Consider the following 23372-nt stretch of genomic DNA (forward strand, 5'->3'; position numbering starts at 1 on the left):
TTTATTTTTTTTTTGGGGGGGAGGAAGGCAGGAAGGAAGGGAAGAAGGACGGTAGGGAGGAAGGAAGGGATGAAGGAAGGAAGGAAGGGAGGAAGCAGGGAGGGAGGGAGGGAGGGAGGGAAGGGAAGAAAGGAAATCAAGCAATGAAAGAGACATTGCCGACCTGGATCTAGAGGTTTACAAGTTGATTTCTTTTTTTTTTTTGAGAGAAGGAAAGAAAAAAAAAATAATAAGTAAAGGAGAGGAAGAAAGAGGAGAGAAAGAGGGAGAGTAAATGGAAATATAGCTTTATTTTGAAAAAAATGGGTATTAATAATGGCCAATCAATGTTTCATTTAAACCAATGGGTAGGTGTGATGTGGTATTGACAAGAATGTATATTTTGTGTATTTGAAGTGGAGAGCTCTATAAATATTTATTAAGTTTACTTGTTCTGGATCTGAGTTCGAGTCCTTGATATCCTTATTAATTTTCTGTCTCATTGAATCTAAGTCTCCTATCTGGGTGTTAGGATCGTTAGCTCTTGTTGTTGCATTGATCCTTTTACCACTATATCTTTGTTGCTTTAAAATCTATTTTCTCCGATACAAGAATTGCTACTCCTGATTTTTATTTATTTATTATTTATTTTTGCTTTCCATTTGGTTGGTAAATCTTTCTCCATCCCTTTGTTTTGAGTCTTTGTGTATCCTTGCATGTGAAACAGGTCTGGATGTAACATGCCATTGGGTTTTGGCTGTGTCTTTTGATTAGGGGATTTAGTCGATTTAAATTTAGGGTTACTGCCATTTGATGTTGACTGGCTGTTTTATCCATTTGTTGGTGTAAATTCTTCTTTATGTTGGTGCTCTTTACTTTTTGGTGTATTTTTTAGAAAGGCTAATACTGGTTGTTTCTTTCTGTGTGTATTGCTTCTTTCAGAAACTCTTGTAAAGCAGGCCTGGTGGTAATAAAATCTCTGAGTTCTTGCTTGTTCATAAAAGATTTTATTTTTCCTTCAGTTGTGAAGCTTAGTTTGGCTGGATATGAAATTCTGGGCTGAAGGTTCTTTGAGGATGTTGAATATTGGCCCCCACTCTCTTCTGGCCTGTAGAGTTTCTGCCGAGAGATCTGCTGTAAGTCTGATAGGCTTGCCTTTGTGGGTTATCTGACCTTTCTCTCTGGCTGCCCTTAGTATCCTCTCTTTCGTTTCAACCCTGGTGAATCTAATAATTATGTGCCTTGGGGTTGCTCTTCTTGAGGAATATCTTTGTGGTGTTCTCTGTATTACCTGGGGTTGAATGTTGACCTGCTTTGCTAGTTTAGGAAAATTTTCCTGAATAATATCCTGAAGGGTATTTTCCAGCTTGGGTTCATTCTCTCTGTCGCATTCAGGTACACCTATCAAACTTAAATTTGGTCTTTTCACATAGCCCCACATTTCTTGGAGACTTTGCTCATTCCTTTATATCCTTTTTTCTCTAATCTTTTCTTCACGTTTTATTTCATTAAGTTGGACTTTGACCTCTGATATCCCTTCTTCTGCTTGAACAATTCGAGTGTTTAAACCTGTGCATACTTCTCTGAGTTCCTGTATTGTATTCTTCAGTTCCATTAATTCACTCATACTCCTCTCTAAGTTGTCTATTCTCAATAGGATTTCATCAAATCTTTTTTCAAAGTTCCTAGTTTCTTTACGTTGGGCTACAACATGTTCTTTTAACTCACCAAAGTTTGTTATTATCCATTCCTTGAAGAGTGATTCTGTCATCAGGAGGCGCTCGTTCTCCATCAAGCCTTGTTCCATTGTTGATGTGGAACTGTGATCATCTTTAGAGGGAGAGGCGTTCTGACTTTGAGTATCCTCAGCTTTTTTACATTGGTTTCTTCCCGTCATTGTAAATTTATCCTCCTTTCAGATTAGGTCTCTTGAGTGGACGTCCAGGTTGTTAGTTCCCAGGGCCAGAGCAGCGGCGTTAAAACTGATGGTGCTTTTCTGCCCAGGATTCTCCTGTCGGGCTTCCTTCTTGTTTCCGTAGTAGGTGACTCTGCCTTCCCGGGGCTCCAAACCTCGGTCAGAAGGCGAACCGGTCCCGTTTACTCTGCGCCGAGTGCTGCTGCACCGAGGTGCCGGCGGAACCGCTCCGCCGACCACGAGAGTCGCGCTGGCGACTCGTGTGTTTCCACCACTGGGGGATCTTCTGCTCCTTGAGCGACCAGCCTTTGTCTGGAAGTGTGGCGTCCTCTAGTTCTCCACGCCTTCCCTGAGAGCTGCAATCCCGGGATGTTAGCGATCGGCCATCTTGGATCGTTCCAAGATTTCTTTATTCTTAAATCATTGACTAGGTGATTACTATGATTGACTTAAACTGTTCAACATTAACTCTTCAACTGGAGAAAAATTTACCTACTTTGAAGACTGGAAGTCCAACTAAAACCAGGATTCTATTAGAAAAAGGAGGAAGGTGAAGTGGATTTGGGGTAGGCAAATGACACCGTATTCTGTAGTATTCCTACAGACATATCTACAAACACACTTTTTCACATATTTGCATGTCATTTATGCACACATGCATTTATGACACCATATACTTAAATATAATATGTTCATACATTTATGCAAGAAACCTAAGCACAGCAAACAAAAAATGATGCAAGAGGAAATGATAGGATTATGTGTATTGGGAAATAACAGAAGTGGGTGAAAATAGGATGAGTGTAAAAGAATGTAGACCATGAATGGGGTGGGAGAGGATGAGGGTAGAATGAGGGTCGTGCATTTGGTAAATGGTTTGATAAAGGAGAAGGTAATGGCTGGGGAGGTGGCTTTGTGGGAAGCTTGAATAGGAAGGAAGGGTCTACAGAAGTAGTTTACAGAAAGAGTATTTTGTAGATTTCAGGATGGATGTTTGACAGCCATACAAAGTAGACCCAGCAGTACAGGCATCCTTTCATATGAGTCATGAAAAATGAATACACGTTTTTCCTACATAAAATTAAAACCAGGCCGGGCACAATGATACCTCATGCCTGTAATCTCAGCACTTGGGGAGGGCCAGGAGGGCATATTACCTGTGGTCAGGAGTTCAAGACCAGCCTCACCAACATGGCAAAAGCCCATCTCTACTAAAAACACAAAAATAAGCCAGGAATGGTGGCCCTTGCCTGTAATCCCAGCTACTCAGGAGGCCGAGGCAGGAGAATCGCTTGAACCTGGGAGGCAGAGGTTGCAGTGAGCCAAAATCACACCATTGCCCTCCAGCTTGGGCAACAAGAGTGACACTCCATCTCAGAAAAAAAGAAAATAAAAGAAAAAAAATTAAAACCATTGCACTATTGTATTAGGATGGATAGTTATGTTAAGGTCAAAATTGTTGCTTGGCCAGGTGCAGTGGCTCACTCCTGTAATCCCAGCACTTTGGGAGGCCAAGGCAGGCAGATCATGAGGTAGGATTCAAAACCAACCCGGCCAACATGGTGAAACTCTGCCTCTACTAAAAATACAAAAATTTGCTGGGTGTGGTGGCACACATTTGTAATTCCAGCTACTCAGGAGGCGGAGGCAGGAGAATCACATGAACCCGGGAGGCAGAGGTTGCAGTGAGCCAAGATAGTGCCATTGCACTCCAGCCTGGGCGACAAAGCAAGACTAAATTTCAAAAAAATAATTGTTGCTGAAGGGTCACACAGATTGTCACATTGACTTATATCCATGATTCATCTTGTCTAGATTTCTGTGACTAACTAGATGTCCTTCCTCCTGTCAAAGCTAAATGTCAAATCTTAAGTTTCTCTTCATGTCCACCTCTTATTTTGTCAGCATAAACTTGTTCACCTCTTCTACTATGTTATGATTTTTAAATATTTTGCAAAACTGAAGGAAATTTAAGGGAAAAAAAACACAGAGTTTCCTATGTCTAACAGTACTGATTTTTCATCCATGTTCTCTCCTGGTGTTTATTCACTATGCACATAACTTAAACGTGTAAATGTCCTGCTTTCCTCTTGCCAAACATGACACCTCAAATATTTTCCATGATGCTACATGATTCACCTTTTTAATAATTTTGGAGAACATAATTCTAAATCTTGATACATTAAAATGCTTAGTTTTATAATATATTTTATTACTGGTATGAATGTGACTGTCTGTCCTTCTGTACCTAGGTATAGAAGTTGGTCCTCTGCCTCAAGGGGTTCTGAGAGCTGATATCTGGGATCAAATGAGAAAAACGATTAAACATGCTCTTGATTTTATACATCATTTCAATGAAGGTAGGTAAGTAACGAAGGTAACATATATAAAATTTAACCACCAAACATTTAGGTTACAATTGGAACCTAGGTCAAATGTGCCAGGCCAATGATATTAAGTGCTCTAAAAAAATTTGTTTACTTCAGCCATTCCAGAATAGACACATTCAAGAAAAGCATCTACCAAAGAAAGCCTCCAAATTAAATTTTTATTTCCTATTAATCTCCATTTTAAAAGGAAAAGAAAAGGCTAGAAAATACAAATGCCCGGTAAACATATGAAAAGATGTTCAACATCACTAGTAATTATAGAGAAGTGCAAATTAAAATAAGAAACCATTTCCCCCATTAAGTTGGGAAAATATTAAATTCTGACAATATTAAGCATTGGTAAATGTGCAGGAAAGGGGGCACTCTCATTCCCTGCTGGTGAACATATAAGTTGGTAAAGACTTTTTTTTTTACAGCAATCACTTATCTTTCCAGATTTGGCAAAGACATTTTAGAGGTTAATTTTACAGTATCCATTTCTTAAAACACACCACTAGTCTGGGCTTGGTGACTCACGCCTGTAATCCAAGCACTTTGGGAGGCCAAGGCAGGCAGATCACCTGAGGTCGGGAGTTTGAGACCAGCTTGGTCAACATGGTGAAACCCCGTCTCTACTAAAAATACAAAAATTAGCCAGGTGTGGTGGCAGGTGCCTGTGATCCCAGCTACTAGGGAGGCTGAGGCAGGCAGGAGAATCGCTTAAGCCTGGGAGGTGGAGGTTGCAGTGAGACGAGATCACGCCACTGCACTCCAGCCAGATGGACAAGGGCAAGACTGAGTCAAAAACAAAACAAAACAAAACAAAACACCAAACTTATTACCCAGCAATTCCACATCCCAAAAAAACACAAGCACGACCAACGTGTTGCTTACAAAGACTGTGATTCTGCATCATGTATAACAGCAAAAGAATGGAGACAGCACCAATGTCTATCTGTTGGTCGACAGATAAATAAACTAACATGGAAGAATCTTCAAAACACATTGGTAATTAGCAGAGAAAGCAAGCTCTAGACCAAGACATTCAGGACACCAATTGGCTTTAAAATAATGATTAAAATAATAATCACTTGCTAGGATACAGATATATGTTAACATATCACAGGAAAAGTCCTAGAAGAAAACACACCAAAATGATCACAGTGGTTACCAGGAAGAGGAGGAAAGACCCAGGCTAATTTTGCCTTCATTATAGTCAATAAGAATGATGCATTCATATATTATTTCTGTAATTAAAAGTAAATTAAATGGAGACTGGTGGACAAGGTGCATATATGGAACCCTAGGTACTATCTGCTCATTTATTTATTAAGTAATTTATTTGGTAAATCTAAAACTGCACTAAAATGTCTATTAATTATAAAAAATAAATTTAAGTTGGAAAATAAAATCAAAGAGACATCCTGTGAACAATTATTCCAGCAGACCGAGCTGGAATTGCTGTTGAGGAATGGGTAATGACAGTAACAGAGCTGGTGAGTACCTCAGTGTCTCTGGGGAGTAAATTCCTTTGCCTCGGACGGTGCATCCTGCTGCAGTCATGGGCTTTTCTTTTGTGCTTGGGAATCCTTGGACTCCAAAATCATGAAAATTGAACATTTGATTTTCACCATCTTTGTCTGAGGGCAGGTTCTGTACTGTTTAATGGAACTGGTCTTGAGAAGATCACAACATATTTGCAATAAACCCTCTGAATAGTAAGTGTAGAACTACAGTATGTTATGAAGTGATACATTCAGATAGAAGGCACAAATCTGGGTGGAAAACAGGATTTTCAGATTATGGACCATAGTATCCTCTCACAGGGTGGAGAAAAGCAGTTCCTGGAATACCTTACCTCTTATCTCTGAGTCAACTGAGTTGTTCTGTATGTCATAGCTCTTCTGTGTAATATTTCATTTAAGCAAAGGATTCTGCAATTAAAAAACTGTCAACCACAATTTATTTAGACTATCCAGCTTGGTGAATTTTCAACTGAGCACATGAATCCAAAGAATGCTGACAAATAAATCAGACCCGCCTAGTGAAAAGTCTCAAGAAGTGTGTAGAAGGACTTCATCCTTGACTCTGTACTACTCGGAATTATAGTTAGTGACCTGAGTGACAGGTCATAGGAAGGTAGCAGGAAAACACCCTGCTTGAGGAGGCAGATCCCAGGAGTCCTGACAATCTTTAACAATCTTTTAAACCAAACATTAAAGGCTAACAACATCAGGGACAAAGTTTTGCTCTTATGTTTAGAAAAAAAATCCCAGAATAAGGAAGGTCATGGTCTTTTTTCTGCCTTGAATAAACAACACTGGAAAACTGTAAGTCAATAATCCAAGAGAAACATCTATAAAGAGGAATTTAGCCAAGGAGACATTGAGAATGTTGAAGAGCTTGAAAACCATGATGAGAATAATTTCTGGTTCATGCCTCTAATTCTGCACTTTGGGAGGCCAAGGCAAGTGGATCACTTGAGGTCAGGAGTTCAAGACCAGCCTGAGCAACATGGAAAAACCTCGTCTCCACTAAAAATGCAAAAATTAACTGGGTGTGGTGGTGCATGCCTGTAGTTCCAGCTACTCTGGAGGCTGAGGCATGAGAATCGCTTGAACCCAGGAGGCGGAGGTTGTGGTGAGCCAAGATTGTGCCACTGCACTCCAACTTGGGTGACAGAGTGAGACAATCTCAAAAAAAAAAGGAAAGAAAGAAGTCTACATTGGAAATAAATTAGACATATTTTCTGTGACTCAGAGAGCAAAAGAGAATCAATGAGATAAAGTTACCTAGAGGCAGAAAATTTTCTCTTTTTTTCTTTTTCTTTTTTGAGACAGGGTCTCACCCTCTTGTCAAGGCTGGAGTGCAGTGGTGTGATCATGGCTCACTGGAGCCTCAACCCCCTGGGCTCAAGCAGTCCTCCCACCCAGCATCTTGAGTTGCTGAAACTATATGTCAGTGCCACCACTCTGGCTAATTTTTGTGTTTTTTTTTGTAGAGATTAGGTTTCACCATGTTTCCCAGGCTGGTCTTGAACTCCTGAGCTGAAGCAATCTGCCCACCTCGGCTTCCTGAAGCACTGGGGTTACAGGCCTGCACCACTGCACCTGGCAAGACAGAAATCTTGTTAACAAATCTGAGCAGCCATGAAACAGGCCACACTTTGTGAGGCTGTTCATGCAGAAGTAAGATGACTATGTGGCCAGAACAATATGGAGAATACTCAAACATAGATGGAAGTTAGGCTTTCAAGCCTCCTTCCAACTCTGAGTAGCAAAAACATACTCCTCTGTGTTCCATCAGTTTTTACTTTCTTCCTATCAAACATTCTGGTTTAAAGACATGAGATCTGGTAAGTTCCCATCTTCATCTTGGAAGGTGTGGTAGGTTTTAATTCTTCCCTTTCCTGCATCCACATCCTGGCAGTGTGAGGTTTCATATCGTTCTGTTCAGAGATAGAGTCAGTCTATTTTCCCACTCCTTGACTGTCTGGCTCGGCCACGTGCCTTGTTTTGTGCCATGGAAAAGGCTTGAAAAGCACTTGCACACTGCAGCTTGCTCTCTTTCTGCCCTTGGAAGCCCTGTACATGTACCTTTATGCACACCAGTTCACATTGGGCTGCTGGATGCTGGAAGCCGATGAAGTGGAAAACTCAGGCACCCTCACAGACAGTCATGCAACTCCAGCTGACAGATGTAAGAGTCAGGTCATCCCATATGGTCCAGCTTCCCGATGAGCTGTCAGCTCACCACAAAGGCATGAACGAAACAATAGAAAATCAACAAAGCCAGTGTAGACCAAAGGAACTTCCCAACCAACCCATAGAATCATGAACTAAATTAAGAGGTGATTGTTTCAAGCCACCAAATTCTGGGATAGTATATATGTTGTGCAGCAAAAGCTAACTGATAGAGAAGTGATCGCTGGGCATCCCCATTCTAACTCTGCTCTAATGGCAAAGGAAGCCTTTCCTTTCACTTGTGGCCATAACACGCTGTGGGCCCTACATTGCATCAAAAGTTCATCCTATTTGCTCAGAGATAGCCTGGTATATATATAAACTACTCCTTTTCTAGGTTTCTTGGAATTGGGTTGTTTGATGTTGCTGCATCTTTGGAATTTGGTCTCTACCATTGGCAGCCTGCTTGCATCCCAAGAGATCATTGCTCAGGAGCTGTCCCAGTGTTTAATGTACTAAGTTAAGAAAAAGAGACCAGGCACGGTGGCTCACACCTGTAATCCCAGCACTTGAGGTCGAGGTGAGCAGATCACAAGGTCAAGAGACTGAGACCTTCCTGCCCAACATGGTGAAACCCTGTCTCTACTAAAAATACAAAAATTAGTTGGGTATGGTAGCACGCACCCATAGTCCCAGCTACTTGAGAGGCTGAGACAGGAGAATCCCTTGAATTTGGGAGGCAGAGGTTGCAGTGAGCCAAGATCACACCACTGCACTCCAGCCTGAGCAAGAAAGTGAGACTCCATCTCAACAACAACAACAACAAGCACAAGACCAAAGTCACCTAAGTTGCTGGAACTCCTCCTGAAAATATGCAGTCATAAAATATCATGGCTGGAAGGGCCCTCCAAGATAAGCCAATCCAATACCTTCATTTGACAGGTAAAGAAAGTGAGCCTCAGCCGGGCACAGTGGCTCAAGCCTGTAATCCCAGCACTTTTGGAGGCCAAGGCAGGTGGATCACGAGGTCAAGAGATCGAGACCATCCTGGTCAACATGGTGAAACCCCGTCTCTACTAAAAATACAAAAAATTAGCTGGGCATGGTGGCACATGCCTGTAATCCCAGCTACTCAGGAGGCTGAGGCAGGAGAATTGCCTGAACCCAGGAGGCGGAGGTTGCGGTGAGCCGAGATCGCGCCATTGCACTCCAGCCTGGGTAACAAGAGCGAAACTCCATCTCAAAAAAAAAAGAGAAAGAAAGGAAAGAAAGTGAGCCTTGGCCAGATGCAGTGGCTCACACCTGTAATCCCAGCCTTTGGGGAGGCCCAGATGGGCGGATCATGAGGTCAGGAGTTCGAGAAGAGCCTGGCCCATATGACGAAACCCCGTCTCTAAAACAAAAAAATACAAGGAAAGAAAGTGAGCCTCAAGAAGCTAAGCATCTTGTTTGAGACTACAGAGCCAGGAGATTAGAGCCCAGGTCTCCTGACTCCCAGTCCTAGATTCCTTTTCTCCCAAACTGGCTTTTTAAGTTCTGTTTTCTACCTCTGTCCATCAGTGCCTTTGTGGACAGAGAGCTGACAGGAATAACTGAAGAACATCTTTTGCTGAGTGTTGTCTGTGAACATCCTTAACAAAACACGATCTGTTCTCCCCGTCCCTGTCTTCATTTTGTTACCGCTGTTATTACTGTCTCTTCCTTACATTATCAATGTCCCTTTTTCCAGAGATTTTCTTTTCTTTTCTTTTTTTTTTGAGTTGGATTTTCACTCTTTTTGCCCAGGCTGGAGTGCAGTGGCATGATCTCGGCTCACTGTAACCTCCACCTCCCAGGTTCAAGAAATTCTTCTGCCTCAGCCTTTTGAGTAGCTGGGACTGCAGGTGCCCATCACCATGGCCGGGTATTTTTAGCAGAGATGGGGTTTCACCAAGTTGGCCAGGCTGGTCTCAAACTCATGACCTCAGGTGACCCACCAGCCTTGGCTTCCCAAAGTGTTTAGATGACAGGGGTGAGCCACTGTGCCCAGCCCAGAGATTTTTTACTTGGCATTTATACATATTCTTTTTGTCATAGGAAAACAATTTCCTTTCTGTGCCATTGAGGTCTATAAAATTATGGAGAAAGCAGATTATCCCAGGAATGAAAATAAAGAAGTTGCTGCTATCATCCATCCTAATCTGCAGGTAACATTTATTTTTTCTTTAAAATATTGAAAATAATAATGCTGTATCTTTGAGTAGAAGTTTACAGTTCATACAGCACTTGGTGTACATTCGCTCATTTGATGCTCTCAAAGACACTGACGGTAGGGAAGATGCTCAGACAGTCGCTCAATAAATACTTTTTTAAAAAAAATAGAGTTTCATTCTTGTTGCCCAGGCTGGGGTGAAATGACACAATCTCAGCTCACTGCAACCTCCACCTCCTGGATTCAAGCAATTCTTCTGCCTCAGCCTCTCAAGTAGCTGGGATTACAGGCATGTGCCACCATGCCCAGCTAATTTTGCATTTTTAGTACAGATTATACCTGTAATCCCAGCACTTTGGGAGGCCGAGGTGGACAGATCATGAGGTCAGGAGTTCGAGATCAGCCTGACCGACATTGTGAAATCCCATCTGTACTAAAAATACAAAAAGTAGGTGGGTATGGTGGGAAGCTCCTGTAACCCCAGCTACTCAGGAGGCTGAGGAAGGAGAATCAACTGAACCTGGGAGGCGGAGGTTGCAGTGAGCCGAGATTGTGCCATTGCACTCCAGCCTGGGTGACAAAGTGAGAGTCCATCTCAAAAAAAAGGAATAAGAAGGAGTCTTAGGCAGTGTTTTAAAGGAAAGGGAAAGACTGGGGCAGAAAAAGGAAGAAAGCACCACTGGTGACAAAAACATCAAATACAAGAAACAGAGGCCAAGGTGATGATGTCATGACAGGCTAAAGCAGGATTTTTCAAGTTTTAGGATACTCTTGAGGAGTACAGAAACAATCTTGGGGAGGCTGGGAAGTGAGAGGAATGAGCTCAGTGGCAAACGGGGTCAGCGGGAGGTCCTGAAACTGAGGAAGGAGAGCTTAGATTTCACGGACAATAAGGAATGGCTCAATATTCTACAGGAGGGATTGATCACTCAATTATGCCAATAAATATTTTTCAATGACAACTAAGCTTGTTCTGGGCCCTGAGATTCAAGATAGGGAAGGTTGGCTGGGCGCAGTGGCTCACACTTGTAATCCCAGCACTTTGGGAGGCCAAGGTGGGCAGATAACGAGATCAGGAGTTCGAGACCAGCCTGGCTAACATGGTGAAACCCTCTATCTACCAAAGATACAAAAAATTGGCTGGGTGTGGTGGTGGGCACCTGTAATCCCAGCTACTCAGGAGGCTGAGGCAGGAGAATTGCTTGAACCTAGGAGGTAGAGGTTGCAGTGAGCCAAGATTGCACGATTGTACTCCAGCCTGTGCAACAGAAAAAAAGATAGGGAAGTTTCCTGATGTAACATCCATGCTAATGGGTGAGGAGAACTCACCACGAATACATAAACAATACATAAACCAAATCATTTCAAACTGTAATAAGTGCTACACAAGAAATAAGCAGAATGATACAGCAGAGGGTAACAAAGGGTTCCAATTCGATGGAGTGGTCACAAAGTGCCATCTCAGCGATGGTGACACTGAAGTTAAAACCCAGAAGATGAGAAGCCAGCTATGCAGAAGGCAAGTGAAAGGCCTCGAGGCTGGGACAAACTTGGAGTGCTTGAGGCACAGCAGCAAGAATACCTGGGTCCATGGAGAGTAGGAGTGAGTGGACGATGGCAGAGCCTGGAAAACACACAGTCTGGGACCAGACTGTGAGTCTAGATTTTGTCCTAACAGCGGTAGTTCTTAGTAAGGATGCTCCTTGGAATCACGGAGGGGATGCCCTCCCAAAGCCTGGAACCCACCACAAACTAGCCAAGTAGTGCTTCTCAAACTCAAGCCACATGAGAATGACCTGCAGAGCTTTTTAAAATGCAGATTCCTGCATCCCATTCCCAGAGGTTCTGATTTAATTCCTGAGTGTAGACAGGGAATCAGATGAGTTCACCAGGTGGTTTTCATGTAGCTCAGCACATCAGAATCTCTGCAGGTAGGTCTAGTCCTTTGTGTGCTGAAGACATTCCTTTAGTGATTCTGGGGCAAGTCGCTGCCTGAAAACCACCGGTTCAGAAAAGTGGTTCTCAGCCAAGCCACCCCGTAAATCATCTGGGGCTTAAAAACAACAAACACAGAAAACAGTCAACTATAAATGGGTAGCATGAGGGATTCGAGGAGGGGGTAAAAGAAGTATTTATCCAGCCAGGTGTAGTGGCTCACGCCTGTAATTCCAGCACTTTGGGAGGCTGAGGCAGGTGGATCATGAAGCCAGGAGTTCAAGATCATCCTTGCTAACACGGTGAAACCACATCTCTACTAAAAATACAAAAAATTAGCCAGGCGTGGTGGTGGGTGCCTGTAATCTCAACTACTCTGGAGGCTGAGGCAGAATTACTTGAACCTGGGAGGCAGAGGTTGCAGTGAGCCGGATCGTGCCACTGTGCTCCAGCCTGGGCCACAGAGTGAGACTCCATCTCAAAAAAAAAAAAATGTATCCTGATTGCATGATTGTAGGTTCTGTGTGTCAAAACTCACAGAACTGTACAGAAAAATGAGTGGATTTAACTGTATGTAAATTTTTAAGTAAAATTTAAAAATAATGATGCCTGGGCCGTACTCTGAGACTCTGATTTATCTGCAATGGGCCTGCCTCTCTACCTGTATATTTGTATTTGGCATCCCAAGTGATAATGATGTGCTACCAGGATGGAAAAAGTCTCTGTGATATGGCAGTTCTCAACATTCATGTTGTGCAGGTGAATGAGTGGGGACTCGTTAATGTGAAGATTTGGATGTGTCAGGTCTGCTGCATGTAATGAAATCCCACTTTTCTAATAGGCTCCTAGGTGATGTGGATGCTGCTGGGAAATGTTAGAAATGCAGAATCTCAGGCCCCCGCCCCCAACCTATGGAACCAGAATCTTCATCTTAGTAAAATCCCAGGCTGGGTGCAGTGGCTCATGCCTGTAATCCCAGCATTTTGGGAGGCTGAGGTGGGTGGATCACCTGAGGTCAGGCATTTGAGACTGACCTGGCCAACATGGTGAAACCCCATTTCTACTAAAAATAAAAAAACTAGCCGGGTGTGGTAGTGTGTGCCTGTAATCCTAGCTACTCAGGAGGCTGAGGCAGGAGAATTGTTTGAACCCAGGAGGTGGAGGCTACAGTGAGCCGAGATCACACTGTACCACTGCACTCCAGCCTGAAAGACAGAGTGAGATTCCATTTCAAAAAAGAAACAAAATCCCCAGATGATTCACAAGCACATCAAAGTTTGAGAAGGACCATTCCAGGGTTCCTGTGGTGTGACAGCCTTGGTGCTTGAGGTCTCAGAGCTCCAAGTCCCCGGTGTAGGACCCTTCAGGAAACTCAGTTGTTACCCCGGTGTAGGAGCACATTTGGAGTCCTCCCACCTGTCTCAGACTTTCTCCAGCCCAGCACTACCTTCTCCCACCAATCCCCCCATCAGAATAGAAACTTCTTGCATGCAGGTTCAACATGGCTCACTTTTATGTTTCCCAGCAGAGAATGTCCTGAACGCAGAAGATTCTTAGTGGCTATTTCCTAAATTTTGCTGAACAGACTTTAACTTGAGCTGGCAAGAGGTGGAATGTGCACTTACAGACGTGCACTTAGTTCTGCCTTTTAATGTTGTCAATCCCTTTGGCTACATTCACGGTAAACCTGGTATTGAAGCAAACTATTTTTTATTTTTTTAGAGACAGGGTCTCGCTCTGTCACCCAGGCTGGAATGCAGTGGTGTGTACACAGCTCATTGCAGCCTCGACCTCTGGGGGCTCAAGCAGTCCTCCCACCTCAGCCTCCTGAGCGTCTGGGACTACAGGCATGCAGCACCATACCCAGCTAATTTTTTGTATGTTTTTTAGAGACAGGATCTCTATGTTGCCCCCGCTGCTCTTGAACTCCTGGGCTCAAGCAATTCACCCACCTCGGCCTCCACAAGTGCTGGGATTACAGATGTGAGCCACTGCACCTGTCTGAAGCAAACAATAATTACATATGTCAATTATGAAAATTTTAAAGGGAGCTTTTTTTTTTTTTCGAAACAGAGTCTCCCTCTGTCACCCAGGCTAAAGTGCAGTCACACGATCTTGGCTCACTGCAGCCTCTACCTCTCAGGTTCAAGCAATTCTAGGCCTCAGTCTCCCGAGTAGCTGTGATTACAGGCACCTGCCACCATGCCTGGCTAATTTTGTATTTTTAATACAGACAGGGTTTCACTATCTTGGCCAGGCTGGTCTTGAACTCCTGACCTTGTGATCCAGCCTCCCAAAGTTCTGGGATTACAGGAATGAGCCACCACACCCTGCAGGAACTCTTAAAAGTACTGCCAAAATTCATTCCCCAATTTCAGCGTAGTCAGACCACTTGCCTGAATCTCGATGTCTCTCTCAAGGGTCTCTTTTAAAAGAGTAGAATACTGTAATGTGTTAGTTGTCTAGAGTCTGACATAGATTTTTAAAGGAGAAAAGCCAAATATAATGTATTCATTTTGATTGTTTCCTGAGAGGATCAAGACCGGAAACCATTGCACCCTGGGGATCCCGTGTTTTTAACTCTTGACGGAAAGATGATCCCGCTGGGTGGACACTGTACCGTGTGCCCCGTGTTTGTGAATGAGGCCGCATATTATGAAAGGAAAGAAGCCTTTGCAAAGACAACTAAACTCACACTCCATGCAGAGAGCATTCACTGCTCTTTACATTAGAAATCACTTCTAGCTCTCATCGTGTACATGTGTCTTACACATTCTGCTAGTTTGTAAGCTCCTCAAGAGCAGGGCTGTGCCTACTCAACTGCACACAGAGCTCCTAGCACAGTGCCTTACCCAGTAGGCATCCAAGCAAATGTATTAAATTAATTCATATGTCTTAAAGATACCATACTTTAAGTATGTAGCTTATTCAAAGAAGTGTTTTCTATTTCTGTATAGTTTATTATACATACTACTTTGGTAGTTTGACATTCTCAATAAACAGCCTTGTATTCAGAATATAAGATGGAAATAGAGGTATATATAAAGTTACTGGTTTTATGCTGCTTTGCTTTATTGCACTTCATGGTTACTGTATTTTTTTTTGTGAATTGAAGATTTGTGGCAACCCTGTGTCTAGAAAGTCTAACAGTGGCGTTTTCCCAACAGCATCTGCTCACTTCTTGTCTCTGCTCACTTGTCTCTATGTCACACTTTGATAATACTTCAAACTTCTTTTTCCCTTGAGACAGAGTCTAGCTCTGTTGCCAGGCTGGTGTGTAGTGGTGCAATCTTGGCTCACTGCAACATAAACTTCCCTGGTTCAAACTATTCTCTTGCCTCAACCCCCCGACTAGCTGGGATTATAGGCATGTACCACCACACCCAGCTAATTTTGTATTTTTAGTAGAGATATGGTTTCACTATGTTGGCCAGAATGGTCTCGACCTTCTGACCTCATGATCTGCCCACCTTGGCCTCCCAAAGTGCTGGGATTACAGGCATGAGCCACCACACCTGGCCTGAACCTTTTTTATTATTTATTATATCTGCTATGGTCATCTGTGATCAGTGGCCTTTGCTGTTACTATTGCTAAGTGTTTGTGGGCACCATGAATCATGTCGATATGAGACTGTGAACTTAGTGAATGTTGTGTGTGTTCTAACTGCTCTACTGACCGGCCATTACCTTGTCTCTCTCCCTCTCCTCCAGCCTCCTTATTCCTTGAGACACAATAATTAATAATTCTACAATAGCCTCTATGTGTTCAAGTGAAAGAAGGAGTCATACTTCTAAAAATTAAGCTTAGTGAGGAAGGCCTGTCAGAAGCTGAGACAGGCTGAAAGCTAGGCCTCTTGCCCCAGTTAGCCAATCTGTGGATTCAAAGGAAAAGCTCTTGAAGAAAATTTTAAAATTCTACTCTGGTGAATACACAAATGATAAGAAAGCAAAACAGCCTTATTGCTGATATGGAGACTGTTAGTGATCTGGATAGAAGATCACATTAGCCGCAACACTTCCATAAGCCAACGCACGTTCCAGAGCAAGGCCCTAACTCTCTTCAATTCTGTGAGGGCTGAGAGAGGTGTGGAAGCTGCAGGAAGCTGGCAGACGCTGGTTCATAAGGTTTAAGGAAAGAAGCTGGCTCCAAACCCTGCAAGTGGAAAGTGAGGCAGTGAGTTGCTGATGTGGAAGCTGCGACAGGTTATCCAGAAGGTGTGGCTAAAATCATTGATGCAGCTTCCACACCTCTCTCAGCCCTCACAGAATTGAAGAGAGTTAGGGCCTTGCTCTGGAACGTGCGTTGGCTTAAGGAAGTGTTGCGGCTAATGTGATCTTCTATCCAGATCACTAACAGTCTCCATATCAGCAATAAGGCTGTTTTGCTTTCTTATCATTTGTGTATTCACTAGAGTAGAATTTTTACTAGACAACAGACTTTCAGTGTAATTGAAACTGCCTTCTATTGGAAGAAGATGCCATCTAGAACATTCCTAGATAGAGAGGAGAATTGAATGACTGGCTTCAACGCATCAAAGGACAGGCTGACTCTCTTGTCAAGAGCTAATATAGCTGGTAACTTTCAGTTAAAGCCAATGCTCATTAACCATGTCAAAAATCCCAGGACTCTGAAGTTGATGTTAAATCTGCTCTGCCTGAGCTCTACAAATGCAACAGCAAAGCCTCGATGACGGCACATCTGTTTACAGCATGGTTTACTGTATATTTTAAGCCCACTGTTGAGATCTACTGCTTGGGGGAGAAAAAGATTCCTTTCAAAATATTACTGCTCATTGAAAATATACCAGGTTACCCAAGAGCTCTGTGGGAGATATGCAGAGATTAGCGTTGTTTTCATGCTCGCTAACAAATATCCATGCTGCAGCCAAGGATCAAGGAGCCATTCTGACATTCAAATCTTAACTATTTCAAAAATACACTTCAGGCTGGGGGAGGGGAGAACAAAATGAAAGAAAGAAAGAAGAACACATTTCATAAGGCCATAGCTGCCTTGGATAGTGATTCCTCTGATAGATCTGGGCAAAGTTAATAGAAAGCCTTCTGGAAATGATTCAGCTTTCTTGATGCCACTAAGAACATTCAGGATCTCTGGAAGGAGATCAAGGTATCAACATTAACACGAGTTAAAAAAAATTGACTCCAACTCTCATGGATGACTTTGAGGAGTTTGAGACTTCAGTGAAGGAAGTCGTGCAGATGTGATAGCTAGAAAATTAGAAGTGGAGCCTGAAGATGGAACTGAATTGCCATAATCTCATGATCAAGCTTGAATGAATAGGATTTGCTTCTTATAAATGAGCAAAGAAAGGGGTTTCCTGAGATGGAATCTACTCTTGTTGCAGAAGCTGTGAACATTGTTGAAATGACAAACGACTTAGAATGTTACATAAACATAGCAGGGTTTCAGAGGATTTACTCCTACTTTAAAATGAGTTTGGCTGCCTCATGCCTGTAATCCCAGCACTTTGGGAGGCTGAGGCAGGCAGATCACCTGAGGTCGGGAGTTCGAGACCAGTCTGGTCAACATGGTGAAACCCCATCTCTACTGATAATACAAAAATATTAGCCAGGTGTGGTGGCACATGCCTGTAGTTCCAGCTACTCAGGAGGCTGAGGCAGGAGGATCATTTGAACCCGGGAGGCAAAAGTTGCAATGAGCCGAGATTGCACCAGTGCACTCCAGCCTGGGCAACAGAGCAAGACTCCATCTCAAAAGAAGGAAAAAAAAGAAAAAGAAAAAAAATGAGTTCTACTGTGAGTAAAATGCTATCAAACAGCATCCCATGCTACAGAGAGCTTTTTGATGAAAGGGAGAGTCAATCAATGCAGCAAAGTTAATTGGTGTTTTATTTTAAGAAATTGCCCCAGCCACCCAAACCCTCAGTACCCACCACACTGATCAGGCAGCAGCCATCATCAAGGCAAGGACCTCCACCAGCAAAAAGATCATGAATTGCTGAAAGATCAAATGATCATCGGCTTTTTTTTTCTGGCAATAAAGCATTTTTAGTGAAGGTATGTACATCTTTTAGACATAATGCTATTACTTAATACACTACATACAGTGTGAGCACAACTTTTGCATGTACCAAAAAACCAAAAAAAATGTGTGTGACTCATCTGTTATATTTGTTTTATTGCGATGATCTGGAGCCACGGCCAAAGTGTGTGCCTGTAATGTGTAAGTGCCAGTAGAAATTAGTTGTGCAGGCTTGCTATTTTTTCCATTTTTATATTTGAGTTAATGGTAATATGCTAAGTATCCAGTCTATAAACTTCAGCATTCCTTAGAAATCCAGAAGAAACTTTTCTGGGTTGTTTTTGTTTGTTTGTTTTGTTTTGTTTTGAGACGGAGTCTCGCTCTGTCACCCATGCTGGAGTGCAGTGGTGCAATCTCGGCTCACTGCAACCTCTGCCTCCCGGGTTCAAGTAATTCCTCCACCTCAGCTTCCCAAGCAGCTGGGACTAAAGGCACTGGCCACCACGCCTGGCTCATTTTTTTGGTGTGTATTTTAGTAGAGATGGGGTTTCATCATATTGGGCAGGATGGTCTTGATCTCCTGACCTCATGATCCACCCGCCTCAGCTTCCCAAAGTTCTTGAATTACAGGCATGAACCACCTTGCCCAGCCCAGAGGAGACTTTTAAATGCTGTTTCGTAGATGAAATGAAAGAGAAAAAAGGGCTTCATGGTAAAGATGACATTATGAATATATCAAGGAGCTGAATGGTCCTCTGTCCACAAACAGACAATAATCCACACAGCATCACTACCGTGGCTCATGCATTAGCTCTGCACTGACCACATGGAGCAGGGAGCCTCCTCCTGATACCCCACATACCTGAGGAGCTAATGTTTCTTCCCAACATGGAAAATTTGGAAGAGGCATATTCTTCACAGCTGTTACTTCTCATTTTGAAAGAATGTGCCTGCCCTTATTCCCAGGCAAGGTGTGAGGAGGTCTTTGGGTTCCAGATGTTGCCAGCAGAGATGGTGAAAGTCAGTAACAGGGCGGTGGACACTCAGAGAAATGTGACTCACAGCTCTGGTTTGCAAATTCAGTCTTTCAAGAAATCCTGCAGTGTCCTAAATGCCCAAATCCCCTGCCTCCCATGATCCTTCTCTGCAAAGGACCTTCTACTGGACACTGCCCCACCCTCCCCAGCCCCTTCAGGGCCTTCCCCTCTGTCCTCTTAGGCTACAGCAGCCAGTAAAGCATGTTTTTATTCCACGATCTGTACTCCAAGGAATCCATAATCATAGTTTCAAATGTATTTACTGAAAATACTAACATTATCTGGAATAAATAAATAATAAATATTATATGCTTAGACATTTTCATTCCTAAGTAAACCCCACTAAGCCGATTTTACTCCATATTCGGTGTTCTAGAAAGCACATATCATTTCTAAATTTTTCAGCATTCTTTCTGTAATTGTACTTTACTAAAATTGTTTGCATTGGAGTAACTCTCTTCTTTCCAGATTCTGTAGTAAAACTGTGTTTTATCAGCTTTTGTACCTAAGTTTTAGCAAGCTTCCTTCTCCCACTGTGAATGTTCCATTGTGTTTTATTTCTGAGTCCAACTTTTCTAGGTCAGCATTGTCCAAATGTAAATTTTGGCAAGAATACTCTGTTCCCCCATCAAACTTCAGTTATTTGTAAAATTTACAAAGTACAATTTAAACTACTGTGATTTTAGTCAGTTTTAGGGTTGGTTATTTCTAGCAAGTCTAATGTTTCCCTTTTACAAGTCTTTAGCATTTCTCATTAGATGTGTGTGTGTTTTTAATCTATAACATATTGCTGTGTGGTTTTAGCCACTCTGAGTTTTGTTTTGTTTTGTTTTATTTTGTTTGAGATGGAGTCTTTCTCTGTCACCCGGGCTGGAGTGCATCAGTGTGATTCTGACCATCTGCATTTGCATGTTCTCTCATTTATAAAATGGGAATGATCATAATAATAGTGCCCCTTTCATAGGGTACCGTGAGGATTAAGTGGGCTAAGACCTGGAAGCACTTAGCTCTGTGCCTAGCACAGAGTATGTACCTAATAAATCATTCAAGTTCAAATTCCTGGCACGAAAGGCCATTCATGACTGCCCTCTCCCCCACCCCCCATGCCTCTCTACACTTATCTCCCATCAGGCCGCGTCCACCTTCACGTAGACGACTCCCCCACCTAGAATCCCCTCCCACTCTCCTCCATCTCCCACCAGCCTCAGGCTTCACTCTAGCTAACGATGCCTGTTTCTCCTCTAAAATGCAACTCACTTTCATTCCATAGACAGCACCTTCCTGGGATTCCTCTCCCTGCCTTAGTTGCCACTCTTCCCCTCCCCTACCCCATCTTGAGGGCTTTTGCAGTGTGTTTTTCAATGTCTACAGTCTAATCAGTGACCAACAGAGTCAGCTGAATAACTGAGCATGCTCAAACGTCCCTTCTCTACCGAAACATCTTCGTGTCCCACCAACGCCCCTGCCTTCTTCTCTTCTTCCTTCCCAGTCACTTCCTGAGGATTGTCCCCATCGCTCCCAAGTGAAACACTTCGTTCTACACCCTCAGACTGTTACTATGTCCCAAAAAACACCCACTGAAACCTGCAAACCCATGAAAAAAAAAAAAAAAGGAAATGTTCACACTCAACAATTGCCCTGTTTAAAATCCTTTTGTCGCATCTTACCCTTGTTATGAGATCTCAAAACCTCACTGTGGTTGTATGACTCCTCCATGCCCTGGCCTCTGCCCATCCCTCCAGGCTTATTTCATGTCCCTTGATCCCTTGCTCCCAGCAATTTGGCCACATAAGGCTTCTCCAGTCCTCAGATACATGAAGCTCCCTACTACCTGTTGGTGTTTGCCCACATTTTCCCTGCTTATTGAAACCCTTCCTGGTCTCCGCACTTCTGTTGGCTAAATGATGCTTAGTCTTAAACATGACTCAGGCGGCTGAGTGCAGTGGCTCACACCTGTAATTCCCAGCACTTTGGGAAGCCGAAGCAGGTGAATCACCTGAGCTCAGGAGTTCGAGACCAGCCTGACCAACATGGTGAAACCCCATCTCTACTAAAAATGCAACTCTCGCATCTGATAGAATAGATTTCAAAGCAACAAAGATATAGTGGTAAAAGGATCAATGCAACAATAAGAGCTAATGATCCTAACACCCAGATACATAAGACCCATAAAGAGACTTAGACTCAACAAGACAGAAAATTGATGAGGACAACCAGGACTTGAACTCAGATCTGGAACAAATAAACTTGATAAATATTTATAGAGCTCTCCATTTTAAATAAACAAAATATACATTCTCCACTTTAAATACACAAAATATTGATCAGCCATTATTAATACCCACTTTTAGAATAAAGCAACATTCCGATTCTGTCTCCCTCTTTTTTTTCTCCTTCTTCCTCTCCTTTACTCCTGTTTTTTCTTTCTTTTCTTCTAAAAATAAAAAGAAAAAAGAAAAAGAAAAATCAGAACAACAGGGAGATTATGTGTAGGTTCTAATAAACACCTTTATTGATATATACTTCATATATCATAAAATTCACCCATTTAAAGTGTAAAAAGTAGGCCAGGCATCGTGGCTCACACCTACAATTCCAGCACTTTGGGAGGCTGAGGTAGGTGGATTATCTGAGGTCAGGAGTTTGAGATCAGCGTGGCCAACATGGTGAAACTTTGTCTCTACTAAAAACAAAACAAAACAAATAACAAAAAATAGCCAGGCATGGTGGTGGGTGCCTGGTAATCCCAGCCACTCATGAGGCAGAGGCAGGAGAATCACTTGAACCCAGGAGGCAGATTTTACAGTGAGCCAAGGTCACACCATTTTACTCCAGCCAGGGCAACAAAAGAGAAAATCCATCTCAAATAAATAAAGTGTAAAAATAAATTGATAATGTTTTTGTTTCCTGCTTAAAATTACAAACTCTTTTGTAGACTATCAACCTTTGATAGTCCTCAATAATTTGATCTTAATCAAATTATTGAGAAAATGATAATACCTTGTAATTCTTACACTAACATTTGTAAGATTCCATTCTACTTTAATAATTTCCATTGCTCAACTTCTTCATTTCAGCAACTGTGATTATTTTAATTTAAAAAATAAAATAAAAATAAAAATGCAAAAATTAGCCGGGTGTGGTGGCAGGCGCCTGCAGTCCCAGCTACTTGGGAAGCTGAGGCAGGAGAATTGCTTGAAGCAGGAAGGTGGAGGTTGCAGTGAGCTGAGATCATGCCATTGCACTCCAGCCTGGGCAACAGAGCAAGACCGTCTCAAAAAAAGAAAATAAAAAAGAAAAAAAGAGGGAAAGATAGAAAAGGAAGGAAGGAAGGAGAATGAACGAGAGAGAGAAGAAAGAAGGAAGGAATGAAGTAAGGAATGAAGAAGGAAAGGGGGAGGGAAAAGAGAGAGAGAAAGACAAAAGAAGGGAAGGAGGGAGGGAGGGAGGCATCTGAAGCTTAGGAATGTGGGCTAAAATAAATTCATCCACAGGTTTGGTGGTTAGAAGCTGAAGGTGATTCCAACTTACGGCTTCCAAGCTATTGATACGGAAGTGGTGAGGCCTCAGGTTTAAGAAGTGTGATGGGTCTGAAATAACAAAATATGATGATTTTAAAAAATAAAACGAAACGGATGAAAGAAACAGGACAGCTGGGCAGTAATCAGGTTGCTATACAAAGTAAATGAGACAATGTATGGAAAGAGCATGGCGCTTTATAAACACTCATTTCCTTCTCCCTCCTACTGCCGCCTTAAATGGAAGAAATTGTCTCGCTGATATTTGCATCATCCATCATTGCACATACTTCATATTCCTTTTTTGTTGAACTGGTTCTAAATCTTCACACATATAGGTGAGATACATTTTTAGAGTTGGACTGAATCACTTCCTTTCTGCAGAACTTTGCTGTTATTGCTGGTACAGCAAGAAAAATGGTAGCTCTTGCTACTGGACTAACTAAACCTCAGAGAACCTGAATCCTCCAGCCGGGAAAAAGTGTGATGAACTTTGCATGTCATTCTGTCTGTCTCCAAGTCTTGATATCCCTACCTATTAAACTGGGATATGACACTCACCAAACCTACAAAACAATCACCAACATGATGAACAGAGCTTTTTAAACAGCAGAACATACAATCTCAAAGGCTGCACAAATTGATGAAACGCTTTGGGGAAGCAATTTTTCACAGTATCAAGAACCATAAAAATGGTCAAACCTATTGACCTCGGCAGCTCGTTTCCAGAAATATATTCTATCC

General features: G+C 42.6%; 1 protein-coding gene across 8 annotated transcripts in view; it reads left to right on the plus strand.

Moving 5' to 3' along the window:
- Positions 1 to 14745, plus strand: part of LOC118151201 (aspartoacylase-like) — a 29552-nt gene extending 14807 nt beyond the window's left edge. For 3 of the 8 annotated variants that reach the window (XR_013529280.1, XR_013529283.1, XR_013529285.1), the window contains 3 exons: positions 4147 to 4254; positions 10023 to 10132; positions 14607 to 14745. Coding sequence is in view for 1 of the 8 variants with exons in the window: in XM_078355424.1 (XP_078211550.1) it covers positions 4147 to 4189 (43 nt within the window). In the remaining 7 variants the exon portion in view is untranslated. Of the gene's footprint in view, positions 1 to 4146; positions 4259 to 10022; positions 10335 to 14606 lie in introns of those variants that run through there. The other 5 variants (XR_013529284.1, XR_013529286.1, XR_013529281.1 and 2 more) reach the window with 3 other exon arrangements.
- The last annotated feature ends 8627 nt before the right edge of the window (positions 14746 to 23372 follow it).

This window comes from Callithrix jacchus, chromosome 18 (genome assembly GCF_049354715.1).
Source record: "Callithrix jacchus isolate 240 chromosome 18, calJac240_pri, whole genome shotgun sequence".
In the NCBI taxonomy this organism is placed as follows: Eukaryota; Metazoa; Chordata; class Mammalia; order Primates; family Cebidae; genus Callithrix; species Callithrix jacchus.